Here is a 22,721-nt window from a genome sequence, read left to right as displayed (position 1 = left end):
GATAAAAATGATAAATAGGCTGAAATTGCCATTTTTACTTCACAAATTTGTGTCTAGGTTCAGTATCTTATTCAAGCTGTTCCCTCAGGCCCCATTTAAAAGTCACTCGGCCCTTTCATAATGTTCTCACAAGCAACAATAAATCCGTGACAAAAGATAAAATAACCTGTTCTGTCCTGTCTCTGGTTACACATTATAACACGCCTCTGCCTTGGTAGCAGCCTGAAACTTTGTTTATACTTGGCTATGAAACTTTGGGGGAACTGCCCACTGAAAGTAGTAGTGGAGATAAGAGATGTACTCGAAAACAGTTTAGAGGAAAAATCAAAAACAATGGAATGGATCCTCTACCAATAATCCTGAAGAGAGAGATCTGGTTTTGCAAATACCATGCAAATATGGTAAAAACAATACTTCTTGATTTCATCTCAAGTTCCAATAAATTCAGTTAGAAATATCAGTAATCAGATTCTTACTGTACAATATATAATAAGCTCTGTCCTAAGACATTTGGTTTGAATGAGGACAAACTGCCTCCAAAAAACTTCCAGACAAGTTTATACTGGATGCACACTTTTTCACTCAGGGCATTCACAGTTGGAAGTGGGGTTGTATCATGGAATAAATTCCTACTTACCATGAGCCTGTTTACATGCAAACTAAAAATCCATTCATTACCTGAATTCTGAAGCTATCATATTATTCAAGTGATCATATAAACAGCATAATCTGATATGCTTTATCAGATAACAGCAGTAAACGGATTATGACAAATCAGATTAACACACCTGGATTTCTCCCCAAAACTCTGTTTTTGTGCATGTGTACCAGTTAATCTGACTTATTTCGTTCTTATACCTCTGTGCATGCACAAAAACAATTAAATCCTAGAAAACAGAAGTGACATAGTCAAATGTGAGCGGAAGACAATATGTTTGAGTATCATCACATACTGTACTCTAAAAGAAATCCGATAATAGGCTGAAACATGTAAACCAGGGTTTTTCAATTATCACATTTCTGAAGTGCATGTAAATGTGTCAGATCTGATTATTACAAATATCTGATTAGTCTCAGTTATAAAATTTTTATGGTCACATAAACGGGCTCACTGACATGGCTCAGTGAATGACATGAAAACAAAAAGGGCTTTTTACCTTTGTAAAAATTGGGAGTGGCAGGCCATACTGATCCTCCTCCAGACCCGACACCAGGCCCTGGGTGACGCCGCCCTGACCAGTAGCTGCCTGCGGTTGCACAGTGATAGGTGTTCCTGGTTTGGAGTCGAAGGCGTCGGACAGCTCTGACCCCGCCTCCTTCATTTCAGCTGCCTCTTTGGGGCTCTCCTCTAACACGCTGGGGTCCAGAGTTTCCCAGTCACTGTCTGAGGCCTCCGGGGAGGTCCGTGATGGGGGTTTGAGGTGGTTGTTGTCCCCCTCTGTGCCGGTCCTGGAGGACTGAGACCCGCTGGTTCGTCTGGTGGTCTGACCCGCCTCCAGCTCCAGAGTGGAGTTGTCAATGTCGGTGGCAGACACGGAAACAAACTCTTCTGCTCCGGAGACACTTTCCACCAGGCTCAGGTCCTCAGACACACTGCTTTTAGGCCTGTAGTGAGACGAGTCCACCAGGCCGTGTTCAATCATACCTGCACCAAGACCAGGCAGAGTGTCAGCACTGTCTCATTACATTTCAGTCCCCTTAATCAAGACTGAGTCCTTCAGGGTTTCAACAACTTCCACACTTTATGAGTCTTATAATTTTTTTTTTTATTTTTAGCTACCTCACGATCCTTGTGGGTGTCACACACATCTAGTATTAAGATGCATTGCTCTTATCTACTATAACTGAATGTGGCTCAGACTAGTATCCCTTTAAATAAAAATCCCAGAACAGACAGAACAAAGACTCTAGGGAGAACCTTTTATGTGTTTTGTGGGAGTTGTGTGGTTTTAGTGGTGAAGGTAGGTGCATGAGAGACAAGGTGTGTTAAGGTTTTAGGATTTACTTTGGATTATGGGATGTCACTATATATTGGACCATGTTACAGGGGCAATGTGTGATAATTAGTGAATTCTGAATTCCACTGGAGCTGCCTGAATCATCACATTATCCAATCAGAGGACAAAAGTCTTAATTATGTACACGTCCTTCTCCAAAATAACATTAGACACTAATAAGTTAAGATACAATACTCATAAGTTCACCCAAAGAATAGAATAGAATGGACAATCATCTTTCAGGTGCAACATACATTTTAGCAGCATACATACAAATGAGACTTTACGAATGAATGCCCATAAAAAACATCATAAAACACAGCATAAAAACCTGAACTGGCTTGCAACTATATAATCATCAACTCCAAAAGGGCCTTAACCTCCTAAGACCCAGCTATGGGTTTTCTGTCCACATTTGTGGACAAGAGTTTCACAACTTTATACAAGAAAAGAAAAGAAAACTGTCCACCATAAAGGACATTCCATAAAAATTTTAAAAATTGCAACTGAAAAAACTGTTGCATCATGATGTTTCCAATATAGGCACTTACTTAATAAAAAACGAAAAAGGTTGTACTTTGCTGACATTTCCTGGGTCTTAGGAGGTTAACAGGAACATTTCTTCCCATATAAGATATGATATAACTGCTCAAACAAGCTTTTGTTTATCTCAGTTATTTATTATTGCACTAGTATGACCTTTTTAAGTTATGAGCTGTTTGTCACAAAGAGGCTTTGCTCACTGCATCTACAGATTTAGAAGAAACCACTGAGCTCTACAATGCACTCTTAATCAGTTACAGACATGCCAGGAAACAAAGCAGTGTTCTGCAGTCTTGTTCTGTTGTTTTTGTCAATTTCCTTACAGCCAAAAATACCACGACTCTAAATAACTGATGTTTCCACTTTATTTCATTACATCCAAGCTGTTTTTCGAGACAATACAAACCCAGAGTCATGCATCAGTGCTGATGAGTCTATAATATGTAAAAAAACATTGCTTGCATTACTACTTTTCTTCATTGTTTTTTGTTTTTCTGTTCAGTTGTCCATCTGTTGAGGACCAGAACAGACAAAAGACAGTTTTATCTTGCTGTATTTTGTCGGTCTCTGTATGTAATCTTGCTTTTTTGGTCATTTTTACCTGTTTTATCAGCTAAACCCAGACAGTTATACTGTACATGTGATACAGTTTTTTTTGTTTGAGGTCTTTTTAGTGTGCAAACTGGTTATCATATTTTCATTATGTTCCCATTATGTGACCCCCCCCGATCCTTATAGTCCCATGTACAGTATTAATTCTATGTGCAGCACATTGGTTAACACTGCTGTATTGGTATGGACTTTACATGCATAAAAACACAAACATGGCAAAAGCTTAAACAACTGCAAGAAGAATGAAGATATTTTGAAGTTGCTGACCTGGAAACAGCGACAAAACTGTCATCAGCGCTCCTACTAGTCTGTTCACAGGAGACACATAGAACAGGACCTGCAAACATAAACAAAACAAACAGTGTCATATTTCAAATGTGCAGAACAATTACACAGCAGAAAACATATGTCAGACGTTGAACTCGTACCTTTTTCTCCAGCAGAATAAGTTTGAAGAGTATGAGGACCTAGAAGATTAAATATCAAAACCATTACTAACACATTATTCATTTCAGTTCAGACATTGTGCTTTATTTGTAATTTTCTACCTTGTGTTGAAATTGCAGTATTAAATCTCTTGGTGATAACCCTGGGGAGAAAAAAAGAAAAAATATGAGGAATTGACCCTCTGGGAAAATGTCATGATGTTTTTGAGCAGTAAAAAAAATCATATGATCACAGGCCAAAAAGCATGTGATAAACAAGTCATAATAACAACAAATATGCAATGTTTGAAGAATATCTGCATCTCTGAAACTAAGAAACCCAAGAAAATTGCTGCTTTTGACCTAAAATGCTATTTCTTTCAATATAAAGAACAACACTGTAAATGTAGAACTTGACTTCTATGCATGTTTGTGCTACTAATTGGCCTTTATTACAGTTAAGTGTTAACACATTGAGTAATAGACACAGGAAATGGTGTTTTCTTCATACCGAGGTAAACTTGTGAGCCCTCCAGAGCTGAACCCCTCAGAGAGCCGTTCATGTGTTCGTAGAGTTCCTGGAAGAGGAGGAGGAAACCGGAGGTGAGTAAACATGACCAGTAAAAAAGTAGAACATTAACAGGTTACTCACTTCAGAAGAATCTCACCTTTAAAATAGAGATCTGTGAAAAGTCTTTCTCCTCAAAGTAGGCATGTGTGATGAGCTGGAGTTTTGCTTGGAGGAGACCATAGAGAGGCTGGCAATGATAGACTTAAGTCAGAAACAAATAAAAGGCAAGTAGTGAATTTGTCACATATTGAGAGGGTTTGAGGACTATTTATTGCTCTTGAAAAATTAATATTATGTCAAGTGTGTATTTTGTGGATGAGAAATAACTTGTGAACTTGAAATAACTTTAATTTTAAAAAGGGCTGTTGTAGTGTTTAGAATAATGAGCTCTGAAGTTCTGCCAAAGATGCCAATGTATAGGACTGTAGAGATACGAACTGAATTTATCTCCACCGATGGGCTGGTGGATTTATGTGACCACTAGACGGAGTAGTGAGTCACTCTGCTGGTCTCCCATGGTGAGGAAAACTATCACCACAGGGCCTTTGACCAATGCATCAGAAAGTGACCAGATGGGATGACAACCACTAAGAAACAACTTTTCGAGTCAAAGAATGTGATAAAGTGATAAAAGCTAGAAGCACTGTTGTCGTTTTCATCACTGGACACAGCTTTAAATGAAAAGAAAGAAAAGAAAATGAAAAGAAAAGAATTGAGTTTGATGCTGAAATCAGAAGTGCTTCTTTTACACAAATGAGTTTGTTTATGAGGCTTATGACGACTTTAAGTTCATTCATTCACCATTGGAACCCACTTTATCCTCACTAGGGTCATGGAGGGTCACTGGAACCTATCCCAGCTAACTATGGGCAAAGGCAGGGTATAAAGTTATTATGTGAGGTTATTCTCTTTGCTAAGTTGTATGTTAATCCACAGTCCAGACTAAACTTGACCTTGTTTGTTTGATTCCAAACAGATCTTTAGTGCAGCTACTGACAAAAGAAAACAGAACAGAAAACAGAGATGATTTGTGGTTTTACTGAGAAACATTACAAAAGGTTGTCGGAATAGATTCATTTCCCTTATTAGTTTGATAAGGATGTTAGGAAAATGTCAGAAAATAGCAGGGATATTTCCTCATAGGCCAAGGTGATGTGATGATCCCAAATGTCTTTATTTATTATGCACAGAAAATGTCAAATCCTCTTTTTTGAGAAGCTGCAATATGTCCATTTTTGCTTAAAAATTGTAATAAAGAAATCAACGGTTACCAAAACAATAGGAAACAATTACTTTTTTTTAAATTAGCTGCCTTATTGACTTGATTGTGGCAGCTTTAAAATTTAAATATGAACTCGATTTCTGTGATTTTGATCCATATAATCTTTTCTGTTGTGTGTTTTAATCTCCAGTTTGAGGGGAAAGCATAATTAAGGCACAAAAATCAGTTTGTGTTAACCAAACAATTTACACAAGACAAGAAATGCCAAAATATAAACATAATTTCTGTTTTCTTCCTCGTTTCTTCATTTTACATGATTCCTGTCAGGTTATGCCAGTATATCCCAGCTCTTGAATTCATCATTTCCAGCTTTTTGCACCTCTGAGTTTATTTGACTGAAAAGACGTCATCAGCTGTGACCTCCCTCCTCTCTGACTCACCACTCGACTGAGGACGCAGACGCTCTTCTGAACTGTCTCTCTGGTGACGTCAGCCTGCCGGACCTTTAGGGCCTAGAGAGGGATTACAACAAAATAAAATACATACTGAACTGCAACCCAAACATCGCGAGGGCACTGTGACTAACCGCTCTGCAACCGACCTCATGACATGACGCCAAGAGAGATAAAAATAGGACATGATGTTATCGCTTCATTTCCTCTGTGTGGCTCTAATCAGAACTCCCACCAGAACACAAATGCATGCTTACTATGCTACACTGACAAAAATATGTGGGCACATACACACAGTTCAGCGCGTTTTCTACCTATTAGATGTGAAACCTTTATTTAAAAACAAAATAGTAGATAGAAACCAGCTCTAAAAGGCCATCTACAGGAATGAAGTATAACATACAATAAGTATGAGGACAATACAATATAAATAGCAACTTTAAATCATAGTAAAATAGTAATATCCCAAAACTTACATCTCCTCATACATAATATTGTACATAGACAGATATTTACTCACAGCAGGAGGATATTGAAGGCTTCTGAACATGATTTGCACTGACCTTTGCTTCTATTTGCCGATAACAGGACACTCCATAGACACATTTCATGTCTCCACTCAGAGGCGGCAGGTGAAAATACACAGTATCTATAAAACAAAGTCATACAGTGATATTAATACCGCATGCATTTCATTAAAAACTGCAAAACCCTTGTTAATAATACAAGCTTTTTTAACCCTTTTAAGACTGCTATTATAACAGGCCGCCTAGGTGTCTTCATATTTTCTTTGCAATAAAAGTGTCAGAAAATGTCTTTATTTGCCAGTTCTTTTGCGCCTTTGTTTTTAGGAAGAACTTAACTTTCAATATCTGGCCATTAATTATCATTATTATAAATAATAAATGCTTGAAACAGTGTGTTTTAGTAAAAAAGAGAAGAAAAAAAAACAGCAACAAAACTTTTTGAGATAAAAATAAACTTTCAACTATTTTACATCTGCTCAAACATGCTTTTTGGCCTAGAACCTTCATATCCATATTGTGGCTTCATATTTTTGGTTACTTCCGTGAGTTTTTTAGCCTGTGTGGAAGTCTCTGAAACAGTTCCTTTCTACTTGTTATAGTGTGCCACATTGCTGCTGTAAAGTGTTATATAGTGTCAGAAAGCTCAGGATCTCAGCTTTCCGTTGCTGTTTGAATTTTGTGGATAGTGCAAACGGTTCAGGAGTTACAGTGATTTGAATATTGTAAAGTGCAAAATGCAGCACTGGAGAGACTGCCATTGTTAAAGGGTTAAACTAAATGGACGAGCTTGAGAAAATGAAGCACTTACTGTTATATGTGTTTGTGGAGTGTAGATGTAACTTATTACTGTACAGGGTTTTACAAAGCGACCCATATCTGGACCTGTTAAGGTGAATTTGGGGGTATTTTGACATATTTGGACCCAGATATGGTATATATCTGTGGAGATCGATAAAATGGAATCTGTAAGGTATGTGAGAGGGTGATGTGTTGTGAAACTGCAATCAGCCACAGCATATTCAGATCCTGAATGTTAAGTGGGATGTGAACGCAGGCCAGTCGGGGAGTGGGGATATTTCTACTTGTGCCCAGAACAAGACAGTTGGAGGCTGGAGGTTATCCTGACTGATATCAGGGGAACATGCGGTTCACCCTGGACAGGTCAACAGTTCATTGTAGGGCTAATGGACAACGACAAACAACCTTTCACTCTAACATTCATTAGACCAATTAGTGTATTAGGAAACTTTTAGTGGTGGGAGGAAGCTGAAGTTTGGAACAGATTACACACAGGACCCAGGCTCTTTTACTATTGCACTACAATACAGTAGTACACAGAATGTCATAACAGTAATTATTCTGTACACCTAACCACATCTGCTAATTTTATTGTTTGATTGGGAACTTCCACACAAAAATTGACAAATATTTTGCTAAATGTAATCTTTTTTTGGTTGTTATAAGAGAAAACACTTTCTTTCTGACTTCATCTAATTATAAACTTGAACATGTTCTGGTTTCTTTCCTCATCTGCGACAGAAAATGTAATATATTTGTCTTGTTTTGGAACTCTTACTTTATTTATATTGATCAATTACTGTATATAACTAGACCATATCGCCACCTGTACATTGTCTGTAAATATCTGTATAAGTATCAATTTCTCTATTCTATTTTAATATTTTATACTTTTATATTCTTAATATTTTATTACTGTAATCTTATCTTATCTTACTTTATCTTATCAGTTCAGGAACAACTTATAGAGGAAATCGACAAAGTAATCCACAATGAAATAAATCATTTCTTGCAGCCCTAATACAAACAACTACTTCTTTTACAAAGTAAGGTTTAAGACTCGAAAGGAGAACAACATTATTAAGATTAATATTTTCATACTAATGGTTTGACGTATTACTGGTTCAAATACATCATGCATGCCTGCCGTCTAAATCACATTAGATTGCGAGGCAGCTAGATATGCAAGATTGTGAAATTACATGAGATTACCAGAGATCCTGCAGTGGAGATGCCATTACTACATTTCTGATCATAAACATATTGCCACTACACTACAACATGTCATATGGCATCAAAGACATTCAGTCATATCACCCAACCCTAAGGCATGCAGAGCTTAGACAGAGAATCAAAAGCAGAGGAGACAGAAATAACATCAAACATTAAACAACAGCTCAAGAGAAAAGAAGAAAAATGGCATAAGGATTCCTTTTCATACTGTCTCTTCTGAACCGTGGTGTGTTTGCTGCTAAACTGGCTTCAAAAGTGGATAAACCTGAAAAATGAGGCCAAACTTTACAACAGGTCTCGAACTAGAATTACAGCCACCTCAAATTCGAATTAGTTCAGCCTTATATGCAGTTCACTCTAACTGATGAAGTGGGTAGCTTCACATTTCTTATAGAACTATTTATGTTCTAGGGAGCAAAGAGACTGGGTAATGCCAGGATTTATGAGGCTCAAATTGTGAAAGAGGGGTTCAGGGAGCATACATAGATTAGACACCACAGAATCCAGGCCTGAACCCCATTGAGAATCTTTTGGATGTGATGGAGAAGACCTTACATAGTGGTCCAACTCTCCATCATTAACACAAGATCTTTGGGAAAAATTTAATGAATGCTTATAACTAGGGACAGAAATAAATGCTGTGACACTTCTTGTGACATTGCATTGCATGATATAAACAATGCACAACAAATGTGTCCTATAATTAAAGTTAAACACAATCCAATGAATTATGTTTTGGGCTTTTTTTGCCCAGGCTGTACATATGTACTGTATAAAACATAATGCTTCCAGACAAGACTTTCACGAACACGGAGGCTTAAATGTCTTTGCGCACTGAATTTAGCTTTGGAAAACCTGAATTAATTAGTTGATCAACTAATAAGTGAATCCATGTATCATCTCACATCTGTTTGTATCCAACACTGTTTATCCTCCATAGTTTTCCACTGATCTGAACAGAAGAATAGGTTTTTGTTTCCCTGTAACTAACATTTGGTCACATCTCTGTGACTGTTTTTATGAGCCGCAGTGCGGAGGGAGTCTGTCACATCACTGTTGTTTTTTAATCAGCTAACACTCTGCTGTAACAGCAGCACACAGAGGATACAAACTGAAGGAATGCACAGAAAAGACTGGTTTAAAACCAAGCAGACTTTTATGCATTTAAAAAAATATTTTAGTGGCAAAAGGAAGCAGGAAAGACGGATCTTAAGCTTGATTTGTGATTTTCTCACTGGAAATTTGTGCAAAAGCAAAGGTTTTCTCCAATCTACTTGTTTTCTGTAGGAAACGTTAATATTTACAGCATGAAAGCCTACAGATGACACTAATCTGAGTAAAACAGAAGGTAAATAAAACCCTCTGGTGTCTTGACATGGGTGTGGTTTATATGGAACACAAAATGTAGATGTGAACTTTGACTCAGCTGCTGCTGCTGTTGTTTTTTTTACCATTACAGGACAGTGTGAACAGCAGTGGTGAACCACAAGACTGTCACATGACAGCAGCCACAACACACAGGACAGTCTGCCAAGAAGGTTCAGTCAGCAGCTTTTATCGCTCACACTCCCTGCAGACACACAGGCCTGAGCTCGTTACAGCCCCCACACTGTTTGTACCTTGAAAGGTGGCACCTGCTTCCACAAATACAACCAATCTACTCTGAAATACAATTATTATGTCATTTTTCAATAATAATCAGCCAGATGATGACCTGACATAGACTCTGAGGTTAAATTCTGAGAATGGCTGGAATGAAAATCGTGCATTCGCTTCAGTCATGTTCACAGCTGCAGGATGAAGAAATAATGGGGAAAAAAACACCAGAATCTTAAAACACACACTTTCCCTCTGCAGCTCTCTCTGTTCAGTCAAAATCAAATATGAAAGAAAAACATAGATGGCAACAACTCCTGAAAAGTGAAGCCAAAACATCATGATCATATGAACTGCTAGGATTTTTTACAGCCTGAAAACAAAAGCCAAGAGGAGATGCACAAGTTTTATTTCCTCTTGTCCTATTTTAATGACAATATGCTGAAATTTATTGTGGAACTTTTGCCTAATGATGCCAAAAACTACTGAAGTCAAATCACGCAGCACCATATATATGAAGCACTCATAATACAGTATATGTTTGTGGGCTTGTTAAAAATTTCTTGCATCTTTTAAAACCTGTTAATATGACACCATTGGACATTTAAACCCAAATCCACATGTGGTCTGAGCGATCAGATCTCCAGTGGTGGATCACCAGGGCAGGGTCAACAAGGGGTTCTCTGTTTACCTAAGGAATCACAATCACTTACCTACATTTACACCCCACATTTTATATTTATTCCGTGAAGATGTCTTAAATAATTCCCTATTGTCTGTTTTCATTTCATAGCTTTTCTCTTGGTCACTGCTTCCAGTAGTCTACATTTAACAGCTGTTTTCAACCCACAACGGCTGACAGAGGAGAAAAAATGGATTTGGTCACAGACGGACAAAAAAATAAGCAGTAGTTTTGGTGAGTATAATGTATTTTATGAACATTTGTATGTTTTTGTCATTTTATTCGGTAAATACAGATGATTGTGCTTGAGGTGATGTATGTGGTGCAGCTGTGGAGACCTGCTGATTTGTGTTCATTGGATTTCTTGCTTTAATAATAACACTCATTCTTGCTACATGAGACATCTGTCTGCGATCCAACGCCCTGTTATATTGCATTTTTTTGTATTGTATTGATGGTACAGTATTGATCTTAAAGGGGTCATATTTTGTTAAACCCACTTTTATTAGTCTTTGGTACATTTATTTGTGTATTTGGACCCTAACAGTTCAAAAAGTTTGAATTTGAACCCTCCAGGTGTTGCAAAGCTATCTTTATATTCATTCCAACAAAAATCAAGTGGATTTCTACAACCTGTTTTAATTCCTTCGTAATTTGTTATGTTTTGTAACTAGTTACGTCACAACATTTGCACATATAAGGTCAAGATTTCCAATGAACATTTCTCCGAGTACCCCATAACTGTTTGTCAGCAGAAGCAGTTGTAGTCCATACTGAAAATATGTCCAAACTTTGAGTCGATTGCCTAAAATGTTCAGTTGTTAGTTGTGTTAACAAACATAAGTGGTTGAACAGGACAGAGCAGCACAGTCAACAACCTGGAGGAAGTGGGGTGTGAAGTGGCTCATTTGCATTTAAAGGGCCAGTGCTCAAAACAACCTTTCTGGTGTCATTACTGAGAAATAGGGTTGAAGATGGACCTGTGGAGTTAAATTAATGAAGAATTCAGACCCAAGCAGAGCATTTACAGTTTATGTAGACCACAGGGAAATGTTTTAAAATGCCTGATTCCATTTAAAAAAGCAAAATATCACTCCTTTAAAAGGTGGATTAAGCCAGGTAGCACAGCCGTAGGCTTAGGAGAGAAATACACAGCCCTCCACTGGTGTCCTCCATACTCAGACCTGTTTGTGACTGATACCTTACATGCATTCAGCATACACAGTATGGACCACATACAGAGCCTTTACAGCCTCTCCTTGATGCAGGTGTAACTTACCCTCCTGATAGTTGTGTGCTCCATCAGGTAGAGCCAGGAAAGGGAGGTACTTCCACTCCTCCGGCAGCAGGTTACTGTCATGACCTTCATCTGGCATCAGCGGTGGGTAAGAGAACTCAACCTGAAGGTCAAAGAAACACGGTCAGTACGGCTAGATTGAGACAGTTTTTAGATGATGTTGTATAGTTCTGCAGGTTAGTACAGCTGTGTTGGTCACATTTCATTCATTTAAGATTGAAGACTGACCGTGTTCCAGAGTGATGGACTCATAAGGGTGAGAAGAGAGGTGGATGAAGTGATTACCCATCATGCCTAGTGTCTACAGTAAAGGCCTGTGGGGTTATGATTTGGGGTTGCTTCAGTTGGTCAGGTCTAGATTCAGCAATGTCATGAATCCAAAAAACAATGGAAATTAATGTTGTGACATTGCATAAGCTTATCAAAGCAAATGTGTGTCTAAACCTAAAGGCACATTGAAATATTAGTGTAGGACTTTTTTTGGGCAGACTGTGTACAAAGAGGATCATAATTAATGTATCTAATGTGATGAGAGTTTATAGTTATAAATGTCACAGCAGTGAAAATATTATCAGTAAACATTTCTCATTTTTATGGAATATTTACTTGAGATAAGGGGTTGATAATTTACAGCTCCAATTATTATTTTTCAACAGACTGACTAAACAATGAGTGACGTGGTGGTGCAACAGTTGGCACTGTCGTCTCACACAGTGTTCCTACAGGTTTCTACAAGTTAAATTCAAGAATTTTTGAGACTTACTTAGAACAGAATGTAATGCCCATTTCACGGCCATACTGGCAAAAATTTGCGACTCCTAGAATTTAGGAAAATGTATTTATTTACTCCAAACCCTTGATTCCCAGCGTTTCAAGTCATTTCTCATCAGGGGTTGCAAAGTCAGTGATAACCGGTTCCTAATTTCAATATAAATTGCCGTGTTGGAACGGGTGGAACTGAGTAGACTAATGGTAGTTTCACAATAAACACAATACAACAAACAAGTTTATGGCAACATAACTTAAGACCTATCATATCAAATTTAATACATTTTAAAGACTTTTTTTAAGGTGTTAAATGCAGATTTGTAAATTCAAGACTTTTAAGACTTTTTAAGATACTGCGGGAATCCTGCTCACAGTAAGATGGTCCTGGGTTTGACTCCAACTGCAACTGTCCAAACATGCACCCTTAATGGGTTAATTGGTCGTTGTAAATCGCCCATAGCTCAGAAAATGCATGGTTCAATTAAAAACTGTAGTACTCAACTTTAAAACTGTGTTATTCCAAGCCATTTTCTTATATCACCAGTAGCATTCTACATATACATACATAAGCTTCTTACATGTATAACCTGAAACCTGCTGTTCCTGAACGCCACTTAGACAAACACACCCAACTGGATGATTCAGTCTTTGAGGATCAACGAACTCCCCGAGGGCGAGGTGGTTCTCCTCACTCCTGCACAAGTGGCGATCTTATATTAACACGTGCGCGCTTCTTCAATAAGCGTTCAGTCCAGGAAACAGATGGGCAGCAGGTGAATAAAAGACAGCGACAGACAGATTAAAGAGCCAGGAACCCAATCTTCTGATACCCAGCGGGGGAGATCGCTGAGCCCTATCAGATAACCTCCAGCACCGGCAGCAACGAAGCCATTAGCTGAAACAAAGAGGGTGCACTGTCTGTCTTCATTTAGGCTTCAGACACAGTTTTACACCATAAACTGTCTTTTTGTTTTGCTCTAGAACTACAGCTGTCTGACAGAAGACAGTTCAGCAGTGACAGAAGGAAAATGTTTGGCGTTCTTTTTCTAAAATGATACACTTTTATAAAGTTTTGTAGGAAATTGTGTGTGTACTCTTCAAAATGACTTTGCATTGTTGCCAAATATTTCAAGATTTATCCTGTAAAGGGAAGTGATAAAAAGACATTTATCATACCTTTATTATGTTGTTTTTCTTGTTTCTTTCTTTTGTTCACTGTTTGCAGTCTCAGCCAAAACATGTCTGATATTCTGTATTCATTGTTCATATTTTATTTTTTGTTCTACATATTACATTTATTCTACTTCTGTGAAATTTTAAAGAGTACATATAATTCATCTGTCGTTAGGTTTACATCTTCTTTCATTGTTCTCATCTCGAATAACAAATCATTTTCTTTATTTTGACTTAATCAAAATCAGAAAAATAAGCACAGAATCAGGAAATCAGACTACATGTGTGATTTCTCTTCTTATGTCTTTACATCTTCTTACATCTTTTACATTGTTCTCTTATTCTTACATCTGAAGTGATACTTTTCCTCGTCTTGTTGTTGTGTCAGCTCTTTAACGTAATTTTCATCTCGTGTCTTTCACATAAATTTCATCTTGTTACATCTTTTACACTATTTATATCTTAAGTTGTTCAACTTGTCACATCAGTTGTTTTCATCATATTGTGTCTTAAATTGTTTTCTTCTGTTACATTTAACATCATTTTCAACTTGTGAAATTTTTTATGCCGTTTCCATCTTGTTGCATCTTTCATGTCATTTTCATTTTGTTGGTCTGGTAGTATTACCAGTAGTTTCTATTTTATTCAGGTGTTTTTATACACCACCAATTTTTATGTAATTGTCGTCTTGTGTCTCACTTTGTGTCGTCATTGCTGTTTGTTGTTGTTGTTTTAATTGCTACTGCAGCAGAAACAATTGCCCCCCAGGGCCAAATAAAGGTCTTGAATGTTGTGTCTTTCATTTTGTTTTAGATTGTTTTCTTCTGTTACATTTTACATAATTTTCATCTTGCTACAACTTTTCCATTGTTTGTTTCTTGTTGTTCATCCTGTTACTTTTTTTTTTTTACATTTTAATGTTGTTACATTTTAAACCGTTTCCATCCTGTTAAGTTGTTGTTATAAATTTTATGTTTTCATCTTGTCATGCTATTTGTGTCTTGTTACACCATTTTATTATTGTTTTCATTTAGTTGTATCTTTTTCAAATATTCTAAAAACACACAAAAAAAACCCTATCTGGCTTCAACTTTGATTCTGGACCAAAACTCAGCCCTTACACTTGAAGGAAATATGGTTTTACATTTATTGTGATAATTACAGATGTCGACTAGGATGAGAATTTTTAACATTTTTGACCACATCCTCCGCCCCTCATTCCCACCCTTTTTGCAATATTAAAATGTAATGTAAATACCTTCCCTGCTTTCCAATTTCTTCAAAATGTTCTAGACAAACTATATAATTCTAACAACTTTATTCACGTTTCACCTCTAGTTTTACATGTGATACTCCATGTTTTCATGTTTCCCTGTCAACCAGCAGCTGTTTGCCACAGTTCAGAAGACAGATGGAGAGTGCTAAGTTTGATGGTTTCCCCCTCAGCCTGTTAATTTAATGTCTTGCGTTTTACAAAAGAAGAAAAGGCAGTAATTAAAGGACGATATTACTTTCACTAATTACCAGCTGTTACACTGTGTCGGTGTTGCAAGAGGTCGACCTGAACTTTGCAGAACAGGCTGACAGTGACACAAAACCAACATGAGAGCATTCCGTGTGGGCGACTTTTGGCTAAATCTGAATTTTAAAAAAAGACACCAAAGTGAGTCTTCATGTAGCAAAATAACAGAAATGAGACTGATAGTTGTTTGGACATAAATAGCTCAGAACTGGGAGGAAAATTCAGACACTTCTTCTGAAATGACATCAGATTTCCCTCTGAGTTTGCACCTTTCTTGACTCATTCTTTCATCAGCAAGGTTCAACTTGAATCTACTTTCACCAGTTTGACTGAGCTCAAAAATCTTACAATTAATAATAATTAAATTTTGTAGCACATTCATTATGATGTAGCAACGGTGTCAAACACTTCTACTGATATCCAACCTGACTTTCAATGTTAGAACCTAATATAAATAAGTGTCCAGTTTACAAAATAGAATAGAATTGAAGATACTTTCTTCATCCTCTCCGGGGAAATTCAATTCATTACAAGCTGCTTTAAAAATTTTTGGAGCCTATTGAATTATTTTAATGGTCACTGAAGAGGTCAGAAGATTGTTTACTACATCATTAAGAAGAAACGCTGATCTTCTTCTTTGCCCTTTGACCCTTGTCTCTTATTGATCTGTGAAGATTTTCAGTCACCTACATCATGGTAAACAATAAACAAAAGGAAAATCAATTACCTACAACTAAACACTTACCATCCTTCACTGGTTGTACTAGTGACAAGTCGTCAACATATACAAATCAAAGAAACATTGGGAACTAATGAGTTATGTGTTTTTTGTATCAAGGTTGTTTTCCTACAAGTATGTACGGAGAAATGATGCCTATATTTAAACAGACCAATCTAAAAAGCAATCGTCAAACAGAGTAAATCGAGGCCTGTTCTATTACAGCCCTGTTTTATAGCCAAAACTGTTTTCTGTGCAAAAATATTTCTGATTCAATAAGAAAAGGAAAAGCTGCAAAATGTTTGGTTTCATGCTTGAAAAATTATTTAAGGGTGCACTGACCATTCAACCATCAGAGTGAAAATCTCAACACCAATCTGCTACAAAAACTCAGATTTCACTACAGAGACAGTTGTAACTTTCCTCTGAAATGTAGTAATAGTACAGATGCAGATGTACAAGTATGGAGGTATCATTTACAGACACGCTGCTGCTCGTTTCCCTGACTGGACACTCACCATCCACTATAAATGTCTTATGCTTAAAGTCCTTCAAATTCTCCAGATCCACACTTTATTTATTATTCTTACTTAGATACTTCACTCTACAGCTGTTTCCACTGCACTAGTCTACAAGTTTTTAGAAATGATCTGCCTCTAAGATTAAATGAGCTAAATCTTACATAATTTAATAAGATGAACTGAAAAAAAAATGACAAAAGTGCTGGTTAGCTTATGTTTTCAATGTATATGATTAAGTGTTATTACACATATTGGTTTACGCCCATTTATAAAATAGATTTATAAATCTTCCACTAGAAAGAACCTGCAAAGTGAATGCATTTTAATGTGCAGACAGTGTTTTAACCCTTTCATGCACGAATTATGAGAACCTTAATCAAGATTTTTTCCCTGAGTGTTTTCATTTCTCTTTAAACATGAAAAAAACAATGTGATTGAAAAAAATTCTTCTAAAAAATAAATAAATAAATAAAGAGATAAAATAAATAAAAAGTTAAAAAAAAAAAAAACATAAAAAAATATAATAATAATAATAATAATAATAATAATAATAATAATAATAATAATAATAATAATCAGCTGGACACCATGTGTTTAATTTTTGAAGCAACGAAACATGTATTTACTGATAAATCGTGTGAAAACTATGGGGGGGCTTGTGATTCTGGGGGTTTATGCTCAGGGGAGATCTACACAAGGTTACCAGTTCATGTCAGAAAAGATATGTAGTGTCTTAAAACTTTAATAAAGATATGTGTAAAAAAATTTTTTTTTTTAATCCATGAATATACAAGAGAACAGCTGTAGAATAGCTGTCCACTGTAGTGACCAGTATGCATGAAAGGGTTAAAGTAGATCTGGTAGCTGAGACAAACATTTCATTTGAGTGAAACCCATTCTCTCATTAATTCATAGAATTTCACATTTTGGCCCAAGACTGTATCTTGGAAACTACAGATAAACCAACATTTTTGACTTATCTTTTTCTTTATTAGTGACTCAAACCTGGTAAACTTTCACTACTTTAACTCTGGAGGCATTTTAATTGTAGCACAGTGATATTTTTACCTGAAAATGTTAGTTTCTAAATATGTCTCTGTATAAATGCAGCTAAAATCTGGAATAGTATCTGTGATAATATTAGACAAGCCCCAACACTGACAATTTTTAAATCTAAGATGAAAATATTTCTTTTTTTTTTTTTTTTTTTTTTTTTTTTAAGTATTGACATCAATGAAGATTATATAAACCTCAGTGACATTCTGGGGTTACAGAGATTTAAGTGAATTACTGAATGACCAGAAATGTGCTTCTTTTTTAAGTTAAACTGGGTTGTTGTAGTCATTGTTGCTTCAAGATCCCTGATTCTTTTTCTATTCCTTCACAAAGAGCCAAGCTGTAATAAAAGCAGACAGATCTGCTGCAGAACACTCAACTGGAAAGATGTTCGACTTGGCAGCAGAACAGTATATGTTATATAACCCTGAAAAGCCCAGAGCAAACAGCTGATGTTAACTACAAACTCTCCTCCTCCTCCTCTGTGCATGCTAGATATGCAGGGATCTGTTGTCATTCGACTTTTTGTCACACGAAAACGTCCTCAGGAAGCCGGATCTGCATCCTCCAAACGCATATATGATCCTTATCATTAGCCTGGGATGTATAGAAAGTAAAGCATTTAGCCACATTAGCATGGAGCATGGGGTTTTCGTACCTGACAGCCTTTTTTGTGGTGAAATCCAACCACCACGATGTGCAGCACCGGTCCCTTTGCCTCGTCTTTGCCGTGTGACTCCATGCCCCCTCCGCGGTACTTTGGCGGTCCTGCGTTGTTTTAAAGTCGGGGGTCGGATGTAAACACAGCAGAGACGGGTTTGCCCCTTCAGTCGAAGCTGTCCGTCCGCGGCAGATGGACGAGCAGAAACACAACAGCACACACACAAGCACAGCCGCAGCACAGACGGACGAATTTTCTCTTCCGCTTCGTACCAGTGTAACACAAGGCACTGAACGAAGGGATGGTTCACTCCACTGCACTTCCGTTTTCGCTTAGCTTTCTAGCATGTTTGTTTGTTTTGCTAAGCACAGTGTATGCAAAGTTATAAATCAATAAAACACTGAAAAAATAGTCTCATCTAACACCTCTAATATATCATAAAATAATTTATTTCATACATTTCAGTGATTAAAAGTTATATTCTCATATAAAAACCCTAGTTTCCTGCATTTTATTCATTTACGACCAAAATCTACCTTGCATCAGTGAAGTATTTAACAAAAAATAGATCTAAAAAAAAAAGACATTTTGATTTTCACAGATCATAATATAAATAGAATTGTAAAAGTTATATTCTCATATAAAAACCCCAGTTTCCTCCATTTTATTCATTTACGACCAAAATCAACTTTGCATCAATGAAGTATTTAACAAAAAATAGATCTAAAAAAAGACATTTTTATTTTCACAGGTCATAATATAAATAGAATTGTAAGACAGTAAAACACAAAAAGAAACAGACGTGGATCTCATTTTATACCGCTAAGTCATTGAATAAATATATATTTTTCATGCACTGCAGTGATCAAAAGTTATTTACTCTTATAAAAAACACACTTTCATTCATTTTATTGATTTATGATTAAAAGCTACTTTTTATCTAAAGCATTAAAAAATAGATTTCTCATCTTACATACAATGCCAGTACAAATATGACAACGATATATATTTGCTTATTTTAACAAATCAAATCATACATCACATAAATCCAAATTTAAATTAACATATTCTTTGTATAGGTAGTCAATACAATATTTGTACATTTTACAAATACAGTCACGTGTAGAGGAAGTAGATTCTTAAGTAAAATTAGCTTTAAAATACAATTTAAAAGTAAAAGTTCTCTCTGCATTTGCGTAAACGTTTTTAAATTAACTCTTTCGAACAGAATCAGAATGAACCTCCTTTACTGTTTAATTACTGTATCAATATTCTGTCTTAAATTTGCAGGAGCATTTTAGCGTCAGATAGCATCAAACGGAAAAGTCAAGCACTAACTTGTATCACGGAGAACTATCCTCAACTGTCATCTCTTTGTTTCACTCAAATAATGACGTCATATTAGCCGGTTCAAACAGCGCCCTCTCGCGGAACTTGTATAGAACAAAACTCTTGGTTCGATGGTTCGATGATTGACTTATTACTGTTGTCTCAGTCTTCTATCGATTGGCTTGGTCTGCGCGTGGAGTCTTGTGGTTGATCATGGCGGCTACTCAAGCCACAAATCCGTCACAGTTGCTCCCATTGGGTTCGTAATTTATGATATTTACTTAAACCTTCTGTATTAAATAACCAGAATTGTTAGTATTAGGTGAGTGGCCTTGTTTGTGTACTTTAATGGAGTAGGTTTAATAATATATGAAGTATGTGCGATATTTGCTAGCTAACTTTAGCATCCTGCTATGACAGCAAGAGGGAAAATGCGTTTTTGTCACCATTAATATAAAATCAAAACAACGATTAGATGTGAAGTGTGAAGATATTCAACTCAAAATTACAACTGAGGATGTTCCTCAAAGCGATATTTTAGGTTATGAGTCCGATGAAAGAAGAAACAGTCCATATGGCGTTCAGACTATATACTCAGATATAAGATATCAGTTTAATGTATTTAAATTGATAGTTTTACACAAAAAGTGAACAAATGAAAGTGCAAAAGAAGATTTTGTGAAATAGCTTGCACTGATTTAGAATGCTTCTGTTGATGATCTGATATAACCAATAACTAAAAGCCACAACATTGCATCATTAAAGCATTGAAATTAAATATCTAAATGTAACTCTGCAGATGTGTAAATCATAAGTCATTTCCCTACATACTTTTCTTTATCTTTATTTAATTCCAAAACAGGTAGAAATGCCCATCTGCTATATGTGAGATGAAACTTAATATGGGAGGTCTTATACAAAATTAGCGTTTTAATAATTCTTATTTGTGTCTGAATCGTTTGTAAATTTTGTGTTCGTGTCTAGCTCTGAAGTATTTGTTTGAATAATTTTCTGCTTTAATAAAGATCATTGTAATAACTAATAAAATGTAATAAAATCAATCTGTGGATTTTACATTATGAGTGCTGAGGTTGTAGCTTAGACCACGTCATAGTAAATTCACCACATAACAGCTCCAAATGTTATTTATATGCTCCGGAGCAGACCAGATCTATAATCACACCCTTTCTTTGTTCTCTTTAGAGCTTGTCGACAAATGTATCGGCTCTCGGATTCACATTGTCATGAAAACTGACAAAGAAATTGTCGGCACACTCCTGGGTTTCGATGACTTCGTCAGTATCCTCCATTGCTATCATGCTGTTAAAACTTTGTCTGCTTTGTATCAGAGTTGTTGTTCTTGTTTTTGTCCTTAACTCAGTGCCTCAGATATGGTCCTGGAGGATGTGACAGAATTGTAAGTAGATCCTTTTCAAAGTGATGATTGGAGTTTGTGAGTTTAAGTTTGATCTATATGTTGGATTGATAGTTGAAGAGGCTATTTTAACATAATTCCTGACTTTTTGGTGCAGTTTTTGCTGTTTACTGGCATTTTACAGAAGCCAGAAATATTGACAAGTTGCCAAAAATATTCAGATAAATCAACAATGGAAATAATCATTGGTCTGTTGGCTTTTGTTCGTTTTAGTGAAATCACACCAGAGGGAAGAAGGATAACAAAACTGGACCAGATCCTGCTAAATGGCAATAACATCACTATGGTATGAAATTAACTATATTTAACATTGGTGCATGAATTTATACTGAGAACTTTTTACAAGGTTCCCGCGGGGTCTTATAAAGTCTTGAATTTCCAAATCTGTATTTAATATCTTAAAAAAGTCTTTAAAATGTATGAAATTTGCTATGGTAGGTCTTAAATTATGGTACCATAAACTTGTTTGCTGTATTGTGTTTAAATGTGTCCAAGCTGCAAAGAAAGTAACATTAGTCAACTCAGTTCCACCCATTCCAACCCGACAATTTATATAGAAATTAGGACCTAATTATCACTAACTTTGCAGCCCCCAGTGAGAAATGACTCGGAATGAGGGGAATCAAGGCGTTAGAGTAAATACATACATTCTCCAAAATTAGAGGAGTCACAAAATTTTGCTAGTATGGCTGTGAAATAGGCAGTAAATTCTGTTCCAAGTCACCTTGTCTTAATAAGTCTTAACTTGTAGAAACCTGTAGGAACCCTGTTTTTGATAAAGACCCAAAATGAAGTTAGAAATCAAAGACAAGATTCTGTCTTTTAAAGCAGATGAATTACATATATTATCTTGACATTCTCATATTAAACCGAACAACCTCTGACATGATCCAGCATCAAGTACAACAGAAACACACAGTCCTTGTTCAAGTTCAAAGAATGGGAACATTTCTCTCTGGTTTTCAGATAAAAAAAAAATCTTTTGGATATAGAATTTACAGGACTAAAAACAAGGACATTAGAATACGTAAAATACAGACTGAATTTCCCTCTGGGGACAGTAAAGTGAGTTAACTTATAACCTTTAAATATCTATTTTTGTTCAACATGTCGGTCTGTTATTGGTAAGGTCTGAGTTTTTGTCTAACTTGTCTGTTGGGTTTAATATTTCCACACCCTGACAGACTTTAATTATTTAGAAACAAATCCAAAGAATACCTCAAATGAATTCATTTCAAGTTTCTTAACCAGATTTCATTTTTATTTAAGTTATTTAAATTGTGTATTGATTAATTTTTCTGATTCTCTGCAGCTCATACCTGGAGGAGAAGGACCAGAAGTATGACGTGTTTTGTTGTCGTTGATGTGGATAAAAATGCCTTTCCTTTCTCAGTTGATCCTGTTATTATTGCTGTTTTTGTTCCTCCCTTGTGATGTTCAGGGGTTAAAATGTTTTTGTAAGATTCTGAATTTGATTTAAAATGGAAAAGAGGAAAACATAGACATTAAAAAAAAGCTGTTTTTGTTAAGAATAAACACACACTTTGGAAAAATACATTTTGTTCTCATTTGTTTTTATTCTG

The 22,721-nt window shown here is 36.1% G+C and overlaps 2 protein-coding genes across 2 annotated transcripts in view; one reads left to right on the top strand and one right to left on the bottom strand.

Annotated features, from left to right (window-relative positions):
• The window catches only part of avl9 (AVL9 homolog (S. cerevisiase)), a 34,450-nt gene extending 15,812 nt beyond the window's left edge, over positions 1 to 18,638 (bottom strand). Inside the window, exons 1-10 of the mRNA XM_030123357.1 lie at positions 18,372 to 18,638; positions 11,938 to 12,058; positions 6,386 to 6,471; positions 5,811 to 5,882; positions 4,246 to 4,335; positions 4,089 to 4,155; positions 3,701 to 3,741; positions 3,581 to 3,619; positions 3,420 to 3,489; positions 1,158 to 1,645 (exon numbers count right to left, since the gene is read on the bottom strand). Coding sequence (XP_029979217.1) covers positions 1,158 to 1,645; positions 3,420 to 3,489; positions 3,581 to 3,619; positions 3,701 to 3,741; positions 4,089 to 4,155; positions 4,246 to 4,335; positions 5,811 to 5,882; positions 6,386 to 6,471; positions 11,938 to 12,058; positions 18,372 to 18,455 — 1,158 coding nt within the window. The 5' untranslated portion in view covers positions 18,456 to 18,638. The remainder of the gene's footprint in view (positions 1 to 1,157; positions 1,646 to 3,419; positions 3,490 to 3,580; positions 3,620 to 3,700; positions 3,742 to 4,088; positions 4,156 to 4,245; positions 4,336 to 5,810; positions 5,883 to 6,385; positions 6,472 to 11,937; positions 12,059 to 18,371) is intronic.
• A 1,194-nt stretch (positions 18,639 to 19,832) lies between these two features.
• On the top strand, positions 19,833 to 22,693 carry lsm5 (LSM5 homolog, U6 small nuclear RNA and mRNA degradation associated). Its single transcript, XM_030123801.1, has 5 exons — positions 19,833 to 19,962; positions 20,907 to 21,002; positions 21,093 to 21,120; positions 21,352 to 21,424; positions 22,451 to 22,693. The coding sequence occupies exons 1-5, from the start codon at positions 19,917 to 19,919 to the stop codon at positions 22,481 to 22,483; spliced, it is 276 nt and encodes a 91-aa protein (XP_029979661.1). The 5' UTR covers positions 19,833 to 19,916; the 3' UTR covers positions 22,484 to 22,693.
• The last annotated feature ends 28 nt before the right edge of the window (positions 22,694 to 22,721 follow it).

This window comes from Sphaeramia orbicularis, chromosome 20 (assembly GCF_902148855.1).
Source record: "Sphaeramia orbicularis chromosome 20, fSphaOr1.1, whole genome shotgun sequence".
Lineage (NCBI taxonomy): Eukaryota > Metazoa > Chordata > Actinopteri > Kurtiformes > Apogonidae > Sphaeramia > Sphaeramia orbicularis.
This window is presented reverse-complemented; position numbering and strand designations above follow the sequence as displayed.